Source organism: Eubalaena glacialis, chromosome 19, assembly GCF_028564815.1.
Source record: "Eubalaena glacialis isolate mEubGla1 chromosome 19, mEubGla1.1.hap2.+ XY, whole genome shotgun sequence".
Classification (NCBI taxonomy): domain Eukaryota; kingdom Metazoa; phylum Chordata; class Mammalia; order Artiodactyla; family Balaenidae; genus Eubalaena; species Eubalaena glacialis.
This window is the reverse complement of record NC_083734.1, coordinates 13,484,123-13,500,649: the sequence shown is the minus strand read 5'-3', so window position 1 is coordinate 13,500,649 and position 16,527 is coordinate 13,484,123. Positions and strand designations below refer to the sequence as shown.

At 52.5% G+C, this 16,527-nt stretch overlaps 1 protein-coding gene across 1 annotated transcript; it reads right to left on the bottom strand.

Moving 5' to 3' along the window:
* Positions 1-3,541: 3,541 nt before the first annotated feature.
* CCDC92B (coiled-coil domain containing 92B) lies at positions 3,542-9,869 on the bottom strand. The gene is made up of 3 exons (XM_061176095.1): positions 9,725-9,869; positions 6,479-6,526; positions 3,542-4,143 (listed from the first exon to the last, which is right to left on the bottom strand). Exons 1-3 carry the CDS (start codon positions 9,852-9,854, stop codon positions 3,542-3,544), a joined length of 780 nt encoding a protein of 259 aa, XP_061032078.1. The 5' UTR covers positions 9,855-9,869.
* Positions 9,870-16,527: the final 6,658 nt, after the last annotated feature.

Here is a 16,527-nt window from a genome sequence, read left to right as displayed (position 1 = left end):
CTAACCTGAGCAGCAGGACAGACGTCTCAGATGAACGCCTTATGCTTTATGTGAGGAATATCTACTGAGGGGACTTCAGAGTCTCAGCTCCCAGTCTCGCCCAACCCACTGGCTAAGTCCCAAACCATTCTCTATCTCCTCCACGTCCTTTCCACAGACCTGTGGTGGGCTGAGGGGATGGGGGCGCAGAGTGCCCACAGGAAAAAAGTCTGACTTGTGTGTTTTTCAGATATTTTATTAAGAATAAGGCATATGACAGTCACCCCTAAAGCACAGGGTTCTATTTCTGTGGGTGAGTGAACACACTCTGAAAAGCATTGGATTAAAAAGCGCAGCCAACAGAGAACTTGGAGCAGGATTCCTCTGCCGTGCCCATGGGGCTCCTGCCAGGTGGTTCTGCAGCCTCGCACGTCCCCCACTCAAGGCTGGCACCTCAGCGAGAGGGTGCTTAGAGATCCCTGGCTCTCCGTGATGAGGAGATGCTGCTCTACACCCTCTTGGCCTCCTTCCTCTCCATCAGGGAGACCTCTATCCTGCTGCTTGTTTGGGGAAGGACCACCCCATTTCAGCCCTGGTCTGGTCCCCCAAACTGCAGGCTACTGTGGGTGGGATACTGGGGGGCAGGGGTACACAGCCTCATGCTGTATTGCCCACGGGTCCCTGACTGGCTTCCGGAACAGGGAGGGGTCCCCTCCCCTGCAGCTCCTGGCTCCAGCTAGGGCCCCTGAGTGTCCATGTCAACACCTTCCTCCTGCAGTGGGGACTCATGCGGCAGAGAAGAGGGGAGAGGGGGAGGGCAGGGGAGGGAAGGAAACAATCCCTTCCCTTCTAGCCACCCAAACTTTTTAGGGGCTCGAGGGAGGGGGTCTTTCCTTCGGCAGGGCGGGTCCCCCAGGCTAGGAGAAGGGGAGGGCCGGAAGCTGAGGGCAAGGCTGAGGAGTTTCTGACCACTGAGGCCAAGGGCAGGCCACTGACTCCCAGTCTTACTCTGCTGCCCTGAGGGTTCTGTTCCAAACCCAGGTGCAGGAGAGAGGAAGGAAGCCTCTGTCCATTATTTCCAGGAGAGGGAGAGGGAAGGGGAATTTCTGTTAAAATTGGAACCCTGTATTTGCCTTGGCCCCTGCCCCAGCTTGCTGAGTGGAAGTGGGAGCGGTGCTTGCCTTATTTCCTTTCCCAGGCACCCCGACACCTCAGCTGGGAGTCAGCGAGTCAGCCGCCCCAGCACGCTGGACCTTCATCTGAGGTATCTCCAAGTACCTCACAATTAAGTGTCATTATCTCTGATTGCTGGAAGAGGGACAGGAGGTGGGAGGTGCTGATGGGGTCACTTGGGGAGAGGCAGGCAGGCCACGGGAGGATCCGTGGGGTAGGGGTGTTTTGGGGCCCCCAGCCAGACAGCTTGGGTACACAGGAGGGAAGGAGGAAGAGGGCTATTGCTATAGAGCCGGGGGAGGCCAGGTGGGTGTAGCTATGGCTTTTAGTGGGTGGGTGGGTGGATAAAGTACTTCACCATCTCTGTAGAAGAATTGATGTAACAAAGTCACCCAGTTCACCCCAAAAGTTTGATTGTGGAAGATGAGGGTGCCTCCAGAAAGACCCCCTTTCCCTGCTGCCCAGGATCCTCTGGGCCCCGTCACATGAGAGCAGCCAAGAGCAGAGAGAGGCCTCCTCACTCAGAGCTGTTCTGAAAGGGAAGGCAACGGGTCGAGGGGTACGGTGAGTCACCCACACTTGAGGGGAGACAGAGGGTAGAGGCACAACCACAGAGACTGGGGAGGGGAGAGGTGGGAGCAGGCAGAGCAAGGACCCTAGGCCACTACTGTGGCCCATTAGACTGGACAGCACTGTCCGTTCCAAGGGTGTCCCAGTGGCGGACACCTAGACCAGGCCTGGTTATTGCTCAGTGGTCTCAGCACCCTGAGCTGGGAGGGGGCTGCATGTTTGTGAGCTCACTGGTGTCCTGCTCCCTCTAACATATACAGTGAAAGAAGGTATAAATGGGGTTCTTTCCCCCTCTTCTTCATGGGGCCATGACAGAAAAAGGGTTCATCACCCTAGAGACCTCCCAGACCCCTGGGTGACAAACAGAAGGCTCAGCCCCAGCCAGGGTCAGGACCTACCAGGATGGGGTGCTTGTGAGTGAGATAAAGGACTCTCCCTGCCCCATGTCCTCCCTTGGCAGCCCCTGGAAGACCTCACAGGCACTTAGGACTTGATGCGGGACCAACAGAGGAGGGATGGCATGAGAGGACAGGGTTCTAGGGATTTGTCTTTCTTTCTAGGCTGGACTGCGTGGGGGCAATGAACTGGACTGGAGCTTCACTTCCTGCCTTTGGTCGCGACGGGGAGATGGGGAGAAACGCGTTAGGAGGTGGGCAGTAATTTTTCCTTTTGCCACTCCTCAACCTAGAGAGAGAGCACTGAGCACCCCCACCACCGTCAGGTCTGATAGGATTGGGGGCATCCCTGGAGAGGGCCAGGCTGGGGCCTAACCTGTCCATTCCCTCCCACCCCTACCCCCAGCAAACCCAAACCTCCATCAACAACTGCCACTTCCAAGAAGCCGGGCCCTTCTTCCTGCCTCTGGGTGCAGCCAGCTAATTAGGAAGCTGGGCAAAATTAGCACCAATAAACAGGACTAGGAAAACTCCCAGGGCAGCCTTCAGGTTCCCAGCTACCTCCTGAAAGCACTTTCTAACCCTTCCATAAGCCTGATGGGGCAGCCCGACTCTGGCATGTCCCCAGAGTCTAAATACCTAGGTCAGCATCCTGGGGAAGAACTGAGCTGGAGACAGCTCTAGACCAGGATCTGCCACCAAACCCATTCTGTAATCTTCTCTAAGGGTCTATGGGTACTAATTTCCAGAAGTTCAAACTTCAATAAGTCCACACTTTCCCCACCAGAGGCTCTGGAGGAGGCGACTTCTAAAGTGTTCCGTGCTCACCTGTAAGGACCTATCAGCAGGGTAGGGGGTAGGAGAAGCGGCTTCCAAGGTAAAGGTCCAGCCTCCAGACCCCAGCCCGAACCTCCCCTTGGAGGAAGGCTCGGCGGGAAGGGCAGCCGTGGGGGGCTGGAGGAGGCCGCAGCGGGGAGCTGGAAGGCCTAAGGATGCTAAGGGCCACTCTGGTTCCTTTCCGTAGGCCGCCCAGGCTTCCCCCTCCCGCCAAATGATTGTCAGCTTTCCCGGGGCAGGGCGTGGCCCCCGCCCCTTCCCCTCCCAGTGGCAGGGTGGGGACCAGATAAAGATCGGTACTGTGAGTCCTCTCCTAGAAAAAGGATGCATTCGCCGGGCGCCGCGGAGGAGGTCCCCGGCGGGAGGGGAGAGCTCAAAGCTTCGGCGTTGTAGGGAAATACAAAAGGCGGGGGCGGCTGGGAGGGGCAGGGGAGCAGGGGCCGTCTCCGCCCGCTCCCTGGGGGAGGGATCGGCTGCCTCAGCCACTGGGACCCGCCCGCGCGGCCCGAGCTGCGTCCCTAGTCGGGCCCCGGGCCCGCCTTCCCCCGCTCCCCGCCCCGCCCCACCCCGCCCCGCCGGCCCCGCGCTTACTCCGGGTCCGCCGGCGCACTGGGCGGGCTGTGCGCGGCCGGCGGGGCGGCTTGGTCAGGGGGCTCCTGGGGAGGCGGCTGGCGCGGGCTGCGGCCACCGGGCCGCAGGGGCCTCCGGGCGTAGAGGAAGAGCGCGGGGTCTGGCATGGCATCGGCGTCGTCCGGGGCGCCGGCCGAGCGCTCCCAGGCGGCCCAGTCCCAACCCGGGCCCTTGGCGGCGGCCTCGGCTGCGGGCGGGCGGCGGGCCCGCTGTGCGCGCCGGCGGATCCGGGGCTCGGCGGCGGCGGCGGAGGCGGCGGCGCCGGGGCCCGGGCGCGGAGTCTGCAGTTTCTGGCGCGCCGCGTGCAGCTGGCAGGAGAGGTAGGCGGCCGCCTCGGTGTGCTTCTGCAGCTCAGTGCCCAGCACGGTGGCTCGGTGGCTGCGGCGACGCAGCTCCTCCAGGAAGCGGCGCTCCTCGGCGCGCAGGCTGCAGCGCAGCGCCGACACCAGCGCCTCGCGCTGCGCCACCTCCCGCCGCAGCTCCGCGTTGGCCGCCGCCCGCGCCGCCAGCTGTGACTCCAGCTCGCGGCACTTGCTCTCCAGCTCCCGGGACGCCAACTCTGGGCAGGGGAGAGGGAGGGGAGAGTGAGGGTCCCCGCCTGGCTGGACCTGCACAGCTCACCGATCCTCGGAGCGAAGCCCGGCACCCTCCCGACTGCACGTCCTGCGGCGCTCGCCCTCACTCCCCACGCGCCTGCGACGCTGGCCTGCCTTTTTCCTCCTCGGGGCCCTTGCACCTATCTTGCCTTCTGCTTGGCCACTCTGATTCTTCAGTGCGACCCTTAAGTTTAAGTGCAAACCCTTCCCTGACCATTTATTCACTCCATGACTGTTTGTTGAGCCCTGACTCTGTGCGTTGTATTAGGCATTGTGGGTGTGGTGGATAGTAAAACATTCCTCACGAAGCTCACAGCAAGCATAGTGGGAGAGGTATGGTACATAACCACGAAAGAATGTGAGGTTGCATCTGTGACACGTGCCAATACCACGACTGTAACAGGAGACTGTGACCTAAATCAGGGAAGGCTTCTCAGCCGAAGAGCAACTTGGGCTAGGATCTAACAGGTGAATAGTAATTAAGTAGTGAACAGGGGAGAGAAGGGTGCTTCGGACAGAGGGTAGGACTTGTGCAAAAGCCCCGTAGCAGGAGACACATACAAGAACAAGGGACTGAAAGAACTGGGAGTGTGAGCAGAAAAGGGGAGTCAGTCTGCCGCGAAGCTTGTTTCCTTCATAAAGAGCATTTATTACATTTTGTGGTTTTTTTTTTTTTAACTTGTTTATTGTTTGCCTTTGCCCACTGCATTGGGTTTCAAACCTGGATGTACACTGGAACCATCCAGAGAGCTTTAAAAAATAGTTTCCTGGGCCCTATCAAAGTATCAAGTACTGGGAAAGGATACTTCTTGAATCTTCCCTGGTGATTCTGATGTACCCCCAGGGTTGAGGACCCCTACCTCCTGGATCATAAACTCCATTTCAGCAGGGTCTGTATCCCAGGACTGGCACATGGTGAGTGAGAATGGTGACAAAGGGTAGGTAAAAGGTGACTCTGGAGGGGATATGAAAACCACCAAGTGATTTTCATATAAAAGGAGGACAAGGAAAGAGAGCTCTCAAGCCCACTGAGAGAGAAAATAAAAACCAGGACACTGGGGCAGTGCCTGGAGCCCAGATGACCCCAAAAGCCCTTTCAGAGGAAGGACAGTAGGTGGAGTAAAAGCTACTATTGTCACAGAACTGTTCTTGCCTGGTGTCTGGGATATGTGCCCCCTTCCTCCAAGCATGTAGGCACAAAGAGGCCACCCATGACTGCCACTTAAAGCAGTTGGCAGAATTAGTTCAGGGCCATAAGTGTTTAGATGTTTATGCATGATATGCAAAGCAGTTTGTAGGGCTCCTAGCATTTTACCTTAACCTTAAACTTCCAGCCTTCCCCGTGCCTAACTCTTGGTCCTGTAGCTGTTGATCTATAAGCAGCACATCAATATGGCAGGGAGCCCATTCCTAAAACCCTCCTGGCCAAGAAATACTACTTTTGTGATTCATTTTAAATCAAGCATTTACCAAGTCCCTCTCCATGTCAGGTAATGTGCTTGCACTGAGAGACAATGGGTAACACCCAGTCCTAGTTCTCAGAGATCATATAATCTGGAGATTAAGATCTCAACAATGCAACCCCTCCCATGTAAAAAAATTAATTGTGGCAAAAAAACAAGGAACGAATTTTGCCATCTTAACCATTTTTTAAGTGTACAGTAGTGTTAATATACCCCCATCGTTGTGCAACAGATCTCTAGAATTTTTTCATCTTGCAAAACTGAAACTCTATACTCATTGAACACCATCTCCCCACACCACTCCCCATTTTATGGGTGAAGTAATAATCTATAAACAAATACTTTAGTGGAATTTCTACAACGGCAAGAAGTCATGCTTTTGTAAAATGAAGAATTTGCTAATGTGCATGTGTCTCTTTTCTCCTCCTCTAGACTATGTTCCTTGAAGTCAAAGACCCCATATTGCCATCGTGTTGAATCTTGACACTCAGCATCTTGGAGGGTGTGGACACGGACTGTGAGAATCACTTGTACAAGGATGAGAAGGATTAGGGAGGTGGGTCACAAAGGAATGAAATCAGCCATGTGGACTTCCTGGACACCATCTCCTTCCTGCTTTCATTTTCCCACTTTGGACAGAGACAGGGATACGGGGCACTATGTATGGTGGTGCAGGTTGTTCATTGCACAAGGTCACCCAGCTGAGTGGGCAAATGAGGCTGACGTCCTGCACTCACTCAATAAGCTGAGGAGTGGCTGTCCCCAAGTCTGGACCAGGGGTGGAGAAGGCTTGGGTCCTAAGTGGTGGGGGAAAGGTGACCACTTGTCCTCTTACCTTGCTGGTGAGATTGGGCCTCTTTCATTTCCAGGTCATGGGTCAGTTCTGGGGGCAGAGATAAGAAAAGGCAGTCGTGTGTATGTTAGAGATAGAGAGAAAGAGTATGTGTGTGAGATCAGGAATCACAGCCCAGTAAAAGTGTCAATAAATATTCTCAGAAACCATCTAAACTACCCCCCCTCCATACTTATTTTACTGCAGCCCAGAGAGGGAAAGAGATGAAAGAGAGGTGCCAGAGGCATAGCCTGAGCCCCATCTAGCTGATTCTAAGCCCAGAGATCTTTCCAGTGTAAGCTTTGTGGCCTGGATTTGGGGGTTAGTTCAACCCTCGTGAGACTGAGGCTTGCTTTTGGGGCTGGGGGGGGAGAGTATTTGCCCCTTCCCAGAGGTGATGTACAAATATTTAACATGCCAACCAATCAGAGCCAGCCTGGAGGACCCCTGCTGCCCAGGGCACATTCTCTTTACTGTTTAGTTGGTGGGTCTGGGAAAGCTGGAGTGTTCTGGGCTGCTTGGGGACACTAAAGGGGGATTCAGGGCGGTGGCTATTTACCAATAGGACACGTGCGTTTCACTGTTGTCACAGCCAGTACTGCTGTGCCTGTGCTCTTTTCTGAACATCAGCCCTGCCGGTTCTAAGCTCTGGTTCCGCCACTTTCCGCAGGGCGGGGAGAAGAGCTTCAAGGAGGACAGCGCCACCTGGTGGAGCAAAGCCTGCATGGCGCTCGGCTTGGCGCTGCGCTGGTGGGGCGGGGCAACCAAGGGGCCCACCAAGGGCACTGGTGCAGGAGCAGTTTCCTCCTCTGCCTGCCTGTCTTCCCAGTCCGCAACCCTTAGATCCCAGAATGCCCCATCCCTCAGCCAGCTGGGTTTGATCATTTTTCCAGCCCACTCCCCACTCCCCCCAACTCCATCAGGGCTTAAGGGCTGGGAGGGGGGCAGGAGGGAGCCCAGGAGCCACAGCTGCCTATGATGGAGGGCACCTCCTCAGGAGCACCTGGGTGTACCTGCAGGGATGCAGCCTGGTGCCCAAAGGGAGAAGGTGTGAACGTGGGGGTGGGGGAAGGTAGCAGATCTCTGGGTCCACTGCCCAGCAGCACCAACAGAGAGAGACTCACCCTGTGGGCCCTCTGTCTGCCCCTCCTTGCTGCCCTCACCAGGCTCTTCTAGGGACTAGAGGCTTTTCTGGAGGTGCCTTCTCTGGGGAGGCCAACAGTTGCCAGGAGACAGACAGCCTGGAGTGCCTGGGCCTTTTGCTGTGACTGGAGGCTGAACCTCCTCCCTGGGGTCCCTGGGAGAACTCTGATGCCTCCACCCCACCAGGGCTTCCTGGGGCCAACTTGGCCCCTCCTCCAAGGCCCTGTGATGTAACCAAAGGGGCCCAGGACTAGGTTTGGGGATGTAGGCCAAGGGACTCTGGCTCTGTCACTAACTGCCTGTGGGCTTGTTTCTCCTTAGCCCTTAACCACTAGAGTAGGGGGTGGGGGGACAGAACCCCAGATGGGCTCCACTCCCCCATCCATCAACTCTCCCTGCCCATCTTCCGGCCAGGGTCCCCATGGTTTAGATGAGTGTGCTGTGAGGTCAGACACACTGTGTGACCTCAGGCCAGTGACAGCACCTCTCTGAGCCTTAGTCTCCCCATCTATGAAATGGGAACAAAGTTGCACCACCTCACAAGGGGCTGTTGATAAGATTAAATGAGACAAAAGAAATAAAGGGCTCAATCTCGGGCCGAGTCGGCTCTTGTTATAATCCAAGCTACCTCCGCGACCACAGCACATTTACCCATCTCTCAAGCCCCTTCATTTTGAGTTGTCACGCAGGTTCTTCCCAAAGCCTTGCCCTCCTGGTTCCTACACCAGCCCCTCCCCACTCTTATCCTTTTCCCACCCTCTGGGTCCCTCTTTAATCTGTTTTTTTTTTTTTTTAATTAATTAATTAATTTATTTTTTGGCTGTGTTGGGTCTTCGTTTCTGTGCGAGGGCTTTCTCCAGTTGCGGCGAGCGGGGGCCACTCTTCCTCGCGGTGCGCGGGCCTCTCACTGTCGCGGCCTCTCCTGTTGCGGAGCACAGGCTCCAGACGCGCAGGCTCAGTAAATTGTGGCTTACGGGCCTCGTTGCTCCGCGGCATGTGGGATCTTCCCAGACCAGGGCTCGAACCCGTGTCCCCTGCATTGGCAGGCAGATTCTTAACCACTGCGCCACCAGGGAAGGCCCTTATCTCTTTTTTAAAAAAAATTTATGTACTTATTTATGGCTGCATTGGGTCCTCGTTGCTGTGCGCAGGCTTTCTCTAGTTGCGGTGCATGGGCTTCTCATGGCGGTGGCTTCTCTTGTTGCAGAGCACGGGCTCTAGGCGCGCGGGCTCCAGTAGTTGTGGCTCGCGGGCCCTAGAACACAGGCTCAGTAGTTGTGGCGCATGGGCTTAGTTGGTCCGCGACATGTGGGGTCTTCCCGGACCAGGGCTCGAACCCGTGTCCCCTGCATTGGCAGGCGGATTTTTAACCACTGCGCCACCAGGGAAGTCCTTGGCAGGCGGATTCTTAACCACTGCGCCACCAGGGAAGTCCCCCAGATTGAGTTTCTTAATGTAGCATGATGCTGCTCAAAAATCTTCAGTGGCTCCCTACTACCCAGGAGGACTTCTTAGCTGTCCTGATATTGGTCAAAGTCTTCCATGATCTGGCTGCAACCGTATTTCCCAGCAGCTTTAAGCACAGCATTATCCAGTCAAATAGAGCTTTTCATGAGCTTTTGGTTTCCTACCTTCTGCATGTTGCCATGCTGTTCCTTTCATTTGGAAAGCTTTCTCCACCCTCGTTGCCCCGTAATATCTCAGCATGTCTAAATCTTACTCAGCTCTCAGGGAGAGGAAGTGCTCCCTCCTCTGGGGAGCGTGGGATGCCTGGTCTCCTCCTCCATCACCCACGCCTCAAGCTGGACATGATCCTGCCCATGAACTCCTGTCAGCCCTCTTCATTTTTTGTGTATCTTTAGATTACCTGTTGGTGTGTGTGTGTCTTACCAACTAGACTGAGGGCTTCTTAGGGCTGGGAGGTGCTTGATGAACATTTTGTATCTCACTTCCCTAAGACTCAGTTTCCTCACCAAGAAAAAGGGGTGATCGAACACCTGCCTGGCAGGATTGTTAAGAGGCTTAGAGAGGCTCTTGGTGGACACCCCATCAGGGACAGTGCTTATGATGATGACAGTCGCCCCCCGCCATCCCTCCAGGCCTCACCTGAGCAGCGTTTCTGCAGCCTCAGGATTTCCAGGTGCAGGTCTCGCAGCAGGGCCATCTGTTCTTTTTTCAGGAAGCTGATGTGGCGTTGCACGCTCTGGATCTGATGCTCCAGGGACACGGTATCCATGGCAACCCAGGCCTGGGCCCCACCTGGGGAGGATGACAAGGTGAACCCACATCTTCTGGGCCCATCCACCCTGCCAACCTTCACGTCCTTTCAATGGTCTCTTTCAGTCTGGGGTCCTGTTGTACCAGGGAGATGATTCTGCCACTGAAGTCATTTCCCCTGTATTTACTCACTGAAGCTTCATAAACAAGCGGTGTGTTGGCAGGAAGTATAATTATTCCCATTTAACAGACGAAGAACCAGAGGCTCAGAGGGAAATGGCTTTACTCCCTTGCCCCCATGTAACTTTAGCCTCTTCTATATCTCAGAGAGGAAAACAAATGGGGCAGCAAAGTCAGTAAAGAGAGACAGACATTTGGGTTCTAGTCTGCTTCTTCACAAGCTGTGTGACTTTGGGCAAGCCCTCTCCCTCTCTAGGCTCTCGGTTTTCTCCTGGGTAAAATTAGGGAATTGTGGAGAGGATGAATGCTGAAGCCTCTCTAGCTCTGCCATCCCTCAAGCATCCCAGCTCAAGGGTGACCATCAATAGGCAGGGCAGTGTGATGGTTAGAGCACAACCCTCCGCCAATTCAATCCCATTTCTCTGACTTAACCTCAGCCCAGGTCTCTGGGCTCTTCCATGTCACAGAAGAGGAAGATCTGATGAATGTTTTATTAATACTGATCCTGTGGGCTGAAGGCAGGTGGTGGAGTCCCTTTTTCCAAGAGCAATAGGGGAGGGTCATATGGAGACCTAAGCAGTAGATCCACGGTAGAAGCTTATGACACTGTGATGGGAGAGGGAGGCTTGCATCCCTGAATCCTAATGGTGGCCTGGCTTTTCAGCGCTCTCTCTTCTGACCCTGCCCCTTTCCCAGTGAGTCTCTTCTGTGATGGGAGAGGGAGGCTTGCATCCCTGAATCCTTATGATGGCCTGGCTTTTCAGCGCTCTCTCTTCTGACCCTGCCCCTTTCCCAGTGAGTCTCTTCTGTGATGATCAGTGTCTTGGAAAAGCATAGGCAGGGGGCAAAAACAGGTGGCAGAGGGCAGCGGAAGCCGAGACCTCTGGAGTCCAGGACTCAGAGCTCATGCCTTCTCTGCCAGGGACTCCCAAAGCTTGTAACGGCCCTTCCTCCACCTGCCCTAGGAATTCCCTGGCCAGAGGATAGGAAAACCAGTTGATGGATTGTTCCATTCAGCAATGGTCGCCTTGAAACAGGCTTTCTGGTAAGCCTCTGCAAAGCAAGATTTTCATTTGTAGGGTCACATCCAGCAGGTGCACCTGAGAGCCTCACATTCATAGGTTCCTCTCTTGGGGCCCCCCTTCCCTTGTACCTGCATGGCCTCCCTAATCCAACCAAATGGGCTTTCACTTCAGCAGGGGGTGGCCCTTTGGCCTGTGGGAATCACTCGTTACATTTACTGACCATCTGCTATGTTTAGGGAACTTTATGCACATTATCTTACTTCTGCCAACCACTCTTCAGTAGGTATCACCACCTCCATTTCACAAACAAAGAAACAGACTCAGAGCTGAAGTGACTTGTGCCAGTTCACATGGTCAGTAAGTGGCAGCAGATCCAATTCTCCAACCAAGTCTTTTGAATCCAAAGAAGTTTCCCAGTATTTACACTGAAAACAGTCCTGGGTTTGAATCCTAGGTTTTTCGGTTCCCTGCCGTGTGACTTTGGGCAAGAAAGTTAACCTCTCTGAACCTTGCTTCCCCTCTCTGTAAAATGAGGCTACTAATAGTAACAGTCCTAGGATAGTTGTGAGGGTTAAATGAAATTAGAAATTGTAGAGCATTTAGCACAGAACCTGGCTCGATCAATGCCGCATCCCTTCTCCTCCCTGTTTAATGTGTGAGTAGGTTAATCCCTGCCCTGATTTGCTCATTTGTTCATCATTCATTCATTCAATGATCTACTATTACCAACCACTGTGCTGGGTACAGGGACATAGTGATGAACAAAACAGTATTCCTGCTTTCTGCTCTCATGGAGCTCACAGGGCCAAGAGAAGAGAATCAAACAAATAAACAGGTACATCAAACAAACAAATAATACAAATAAGTTTACAATCTATAAGTGCTGTGAAAGAAACCTACAGGGTAACGTTGAAAGAATATAAAGTGGGACCTAGTTTAGATTTGGGGTCAGGGAAGGTATCTTTGTGGAAATGATTTTAGGCTGAGGGACTTCCCTGGTGGCGCAGTAGATAAGAATCCACGCTCCCAACGCAGGGGGCCTGGGTTCGATCCCTGGTTAGGGAACTAGATCCCACATTCATGCCACAACTAAGAGTTCACATGCCACAGCTAAGGAGCCCGTGTGCCGCAAATAAGGAGCCCATGAGCCGCAACTAAGGAGCCCACGTGCTGCAACGAAGACCTGGTGCAACCAAATAAATATTAAAAAAAAAAAAAAAAAGAAATGATTTTAGGCTGAGACCTTGTGGCAGGCAGAATCCCAAGGTGGTCCCCAAGATTCCCAGCCCCTGATATATACACAATATGATAGATTTCACTCCTGATTAGGTTATATGACAAAGGTGAAGGATTTTATAGATGTAATTAAGGTCTCCAATCAGTTGACTTTGAGTTTAAAAAAAAAGGGAGATTATTCTGGGTGGGCCAGGTTCAAAGGGCCCTTGCTATAGGAAGAGATCTGAAGCCTGAGAGAAATTTGGCTTCTGGCCTAGAAGGGGTAAACTGCCATGCTGTGAGACAGCCTGTGCAGGAAGCCATAGGCAAGAACCTGAGCGAGGCCTCTAGTAGCTGAGAATGGTCCCTGATTGACAGCGAGCCAGAAAATGGGGACTCCAGTCCTACAGCTGCAAGGAAGTAAATACTGCCAACAACCTAAGGTATCTTGGAAACGGATCTTTCCCTAGTTGAGCCTTCAGAGGAGGATGCAGCCCTACCTTGATTTCAGCCTTAGGAGACCCTGAGTGGAGGACCCAAGTAAAAGGTGCCAGACTTCTGATCCTTGGAAACTGTGAGATAATAAATTTATGCAGCAATAGAAAACTAATACAGACTTGAAGGAGGGGTAGGAGTTAGTCAGAAGACTAAAGGGAAGAGCATTCCACACAGGGAACAGCATCTGTGAAGGCCCAGAGGTAGAATAATGATAGCTTACATTTACTGAGTGCCTACCATGTGCCAGGCTTTGCGCTAAATGCTTTATGTGGTCTTTTTGAGGAACGGAGACATTGCCACTGCTGGTGAAGTTGAAGTGTAAGGTATTAGCAGAGAGTTGCAGGAAGTGAGGTTAGCAAGTGAAAGATCACACAGGGACTTAAAGCTGTGTTAAGAATTTTGGACTAATGCTAAATGAATTGGGAAGTTATTAAAGGATTTTAAGCAGGAGATGGACGTGATAGGATTTGCATTTTTAAAAGATCACTGGCTGTTGTGGGGAGGGCAGATTAGAGGGGGCAGAGTGGATGTGGGGAGGTCAGCTGGGAAAATGTAGCAGTTATCAAGGTGAGAGATGACAAAGGCCTGGACCGGATGATGGAGGTGGAGTTGGAGACAAGTTCCAGGTGTATTTTGGGGGTAGAATTGGCAGGATGAGGGGATGGGTTGGATTAGATCATGATGATGGGGAAGGGGATGTCCAGGATATCTCCCAGTTTTCCAGTTTGGGAAACTCAAGTATGAAGGCACTTTTGCTGGATCTTTCCCCATTTCTTCATCTTTCATGCTGGACCTCTTTCACATTGGATCTCTTCTATAATCACTCCTTCCATGATCTCATCGAATCCAATGGCTGTAAATGCTATTTATATGCTGACCCCTAAACTAAATCTCCTAATACCTCCACTTGGATGTCTAATAGGTCCCTCAAACTTACAAGGTTCAATACTGAACTCTTATGATCCCTCCTACAAGCCTGCTCTGGCCCAGTGTTCGCTATCTTGATAAAGGGCACTTGGTTGCTCAGGCCAAAAACTTAGGAGTCATCTTTGATTCCTTTTCTTTTTTCTTAAATTTATGTTTGGCTGTGTTGGGTCTTTGTTGCTGCTCGTGGGCTTTCTCTAGTTGCGCGAGCGGCGGCTACTCTTCATTGCGGTGCGCGGGCTTCTCATTGTGGTGGCTTCTCTTTGCTGCGGGGCACGGGCTCTAGGTGTGCGGGCCTCAATAGTTGTGGCGCACGGGCTTGCTCCGCGGCATGTGGGATCTTCCCGGACCAGGGATCAAACCCATGTCCCCTGCATTGGCAGGCAGATTCCTAACCACTTCGCCACCAGGGAAGCCCTGGCCTCCCTGCTTTTTATTCAACTTGCCAAGCATACTGTAGCCTCAGGGACTTTCCCTCTGCCAGGAATGTCCTTCTTCAGGATACCCTCAGGGTCCATTCCCTCCTTGCATTCAGGACTCTGACCCAGGGCCCTTCTCTGATTGCCTGATTTAAAATAGAACACTTGGGAATTCCTTGGCAGTCCAGTGGTTAGGACATTGTGCCTCTACTGCTGGGGGCCCAGGTTTGTTCCCTGATGGGGGAACTACGATCCCTCAAGCCGCATGGCATGGCCAAAACAAACAAACAAACAAACAAGAAACCAAAAAATGGAACACTCTGTCACTCTCCATTCCCTTAATCTGCATTGTTTTTTTCCCATGAACTTATCACCACAAGAATTTATTACATTTTTGCTTATCTGTTTCCCCTGCCAGACTGTTGGCAACCCAAGGTGAAGGACTCTGTTTTGTTTCCTCCTGTTCCCTAGTACCTAGCATAGAATCTGGCAAATAGGAGCTACTCAGTACATATGAGTAGAATGCCTGAGTGAGTGAATCTGTCAAGCTGGGGCAGACTGATGGAGAAGCAGATTTACAGAGAAGTTAAGTCCCAGCCCAAGACATGTTAGATTTGACATGCTCAGGAGACCTCAAACAAGGAGAAATAGATTTCAAGCAGGCAATCAGTATACTGGTGCATAACTCGGGAGAAACAGGTGAGCTATGTCTGTGCTCTTGTATATCTATGTTGGGATGTGTGTGCCTCTGCACTTGTGCATATACTTGAGCCTGTGTGCATGCCTCAAGGAGTGCATGTATGTGTGCATGTGTGTATGTGTGTTGGGGGAGGGTTCTTGCTTCTCTTGTGTCTATGTGTCTGCTGTGCGTGCACCTGAGGGATGAAGGCGTGTGGGCCTATGCTTAGGATGAAGAGAGAAAATGTCTGTTCCTAGCTGCTGAAAAGCAAATGTTTCTGAAGAGTAAAAGCCCTTTCCACACAGCCCTGGAGACTGGACCCTGGCCACAGTGAGAGGCTGAACCAACCAGCTGTTTCTGTGCCTTCCCAGAAGGACTTGAGTATTTGCTTCCAACTAGGCAGGCTGTTCTTCTCAGGGCAGAAATTTGGGTCACAAACGATCTTGGCAAATATTCTTTCTTAGACAGTATTGTTTAGTTTGTTTGGGGGAGGGCGGGGAATGGAGTGGGGAAGGGGGAACCAGGGACAACACAGATCTCTCTGTGTAGCTGGGGAATCATAGGCACTTCAGAAGGCCTGAGCCAGGAAAATGTCAGGTTTTTGCATAGAAATGCAGTGCTGGAAGCTCCAGACTTCAGAAAATGCTCCTGCCTGAGGACTTGGTCCAGGCCAGTGGCAGCAGATGAAGGGTTAGAGCTATCAGTGCCATCTTCTCCCCACACCCAGCCCGAGATGCCCAAACTCACAGATTACAGTGCTTGGTGAGAAGGGTCCCTCACCTCTGTCCACTGTCCCGACAACTTCAGGGCCTGCATTGTTTATGCTGCCCACCTTCTCCTGTGCTCCTAGTTCTCTCTTTGAATTTTCTAGTTTGATAAAAAAAGTTCATTTAAAAAAAGTGTCATTAAGAATAGAAAAGGACCTGTAACACAGGCTTCACAATTTATAGAGTTAATTCCAAGTACTTTTGATATGCCTCTCATCTGTTTGAAAGTTATAAATATTTTTCCCTCTTGGAGAAGCTGGTGGGAGAAACCGTCTGTGCTCAGGTCCCCAACCATTGACAAAGTGTCAGGCCCAGGAACTCTGTGACCCTGGTACAATTCTGACTTTCTAAGGCCTGGGCTCCTGATCTCTGAAAATGACCTCACCTCCTGCTTGTCTCTGGAGCTTATGGGTACCCACTTCCTTCCCCAGCTATCTATCTACCACAGACCGGGCAAGGAGGAAACTGTAGTTCTCTCTCCTCTCCAGTTCTTAGAGCTCCTTGGGTTGAAAGAACCACAGAAAGTACAGAATCATAGTACTCAGGGCTCAGAGGGGCCCTCAGAATCATCGCAATCAGTGTTTTTCAAACTTTGCCCCGTAGAGTCCCAGAGTTCTGCAAAGGGGTCTCAGATGTGGCCAAAAGGTTTGAGGGCAAAAGACAGGACTGGAAGCTTTGCTGTGTTTATTCCTCTTTTATATGGTGGGCTTGTGCATACAAATTCATTGGAGAAAGGGCTTCCACTAACCAAAAGTTTGAAAACCACTTATGTCGTCCAAATTTTCCTTGAGTGGCTAACCATCCTCCCTTCCTTAGTCTGCTCAATGTCTCTTGGTGTCTGCTGCCCCCATCTCTCCCTCAGGCAGACACCGTGGCTGGGAGATGAAGCACCACTGAAGCCTCTTGCTTTCTGCTTACATGGAGTTTGCACTGTCTGCCACCCCGCAGCCCCTGACTGCTTCTCTTGTCCCAGTTTCAATTTCAT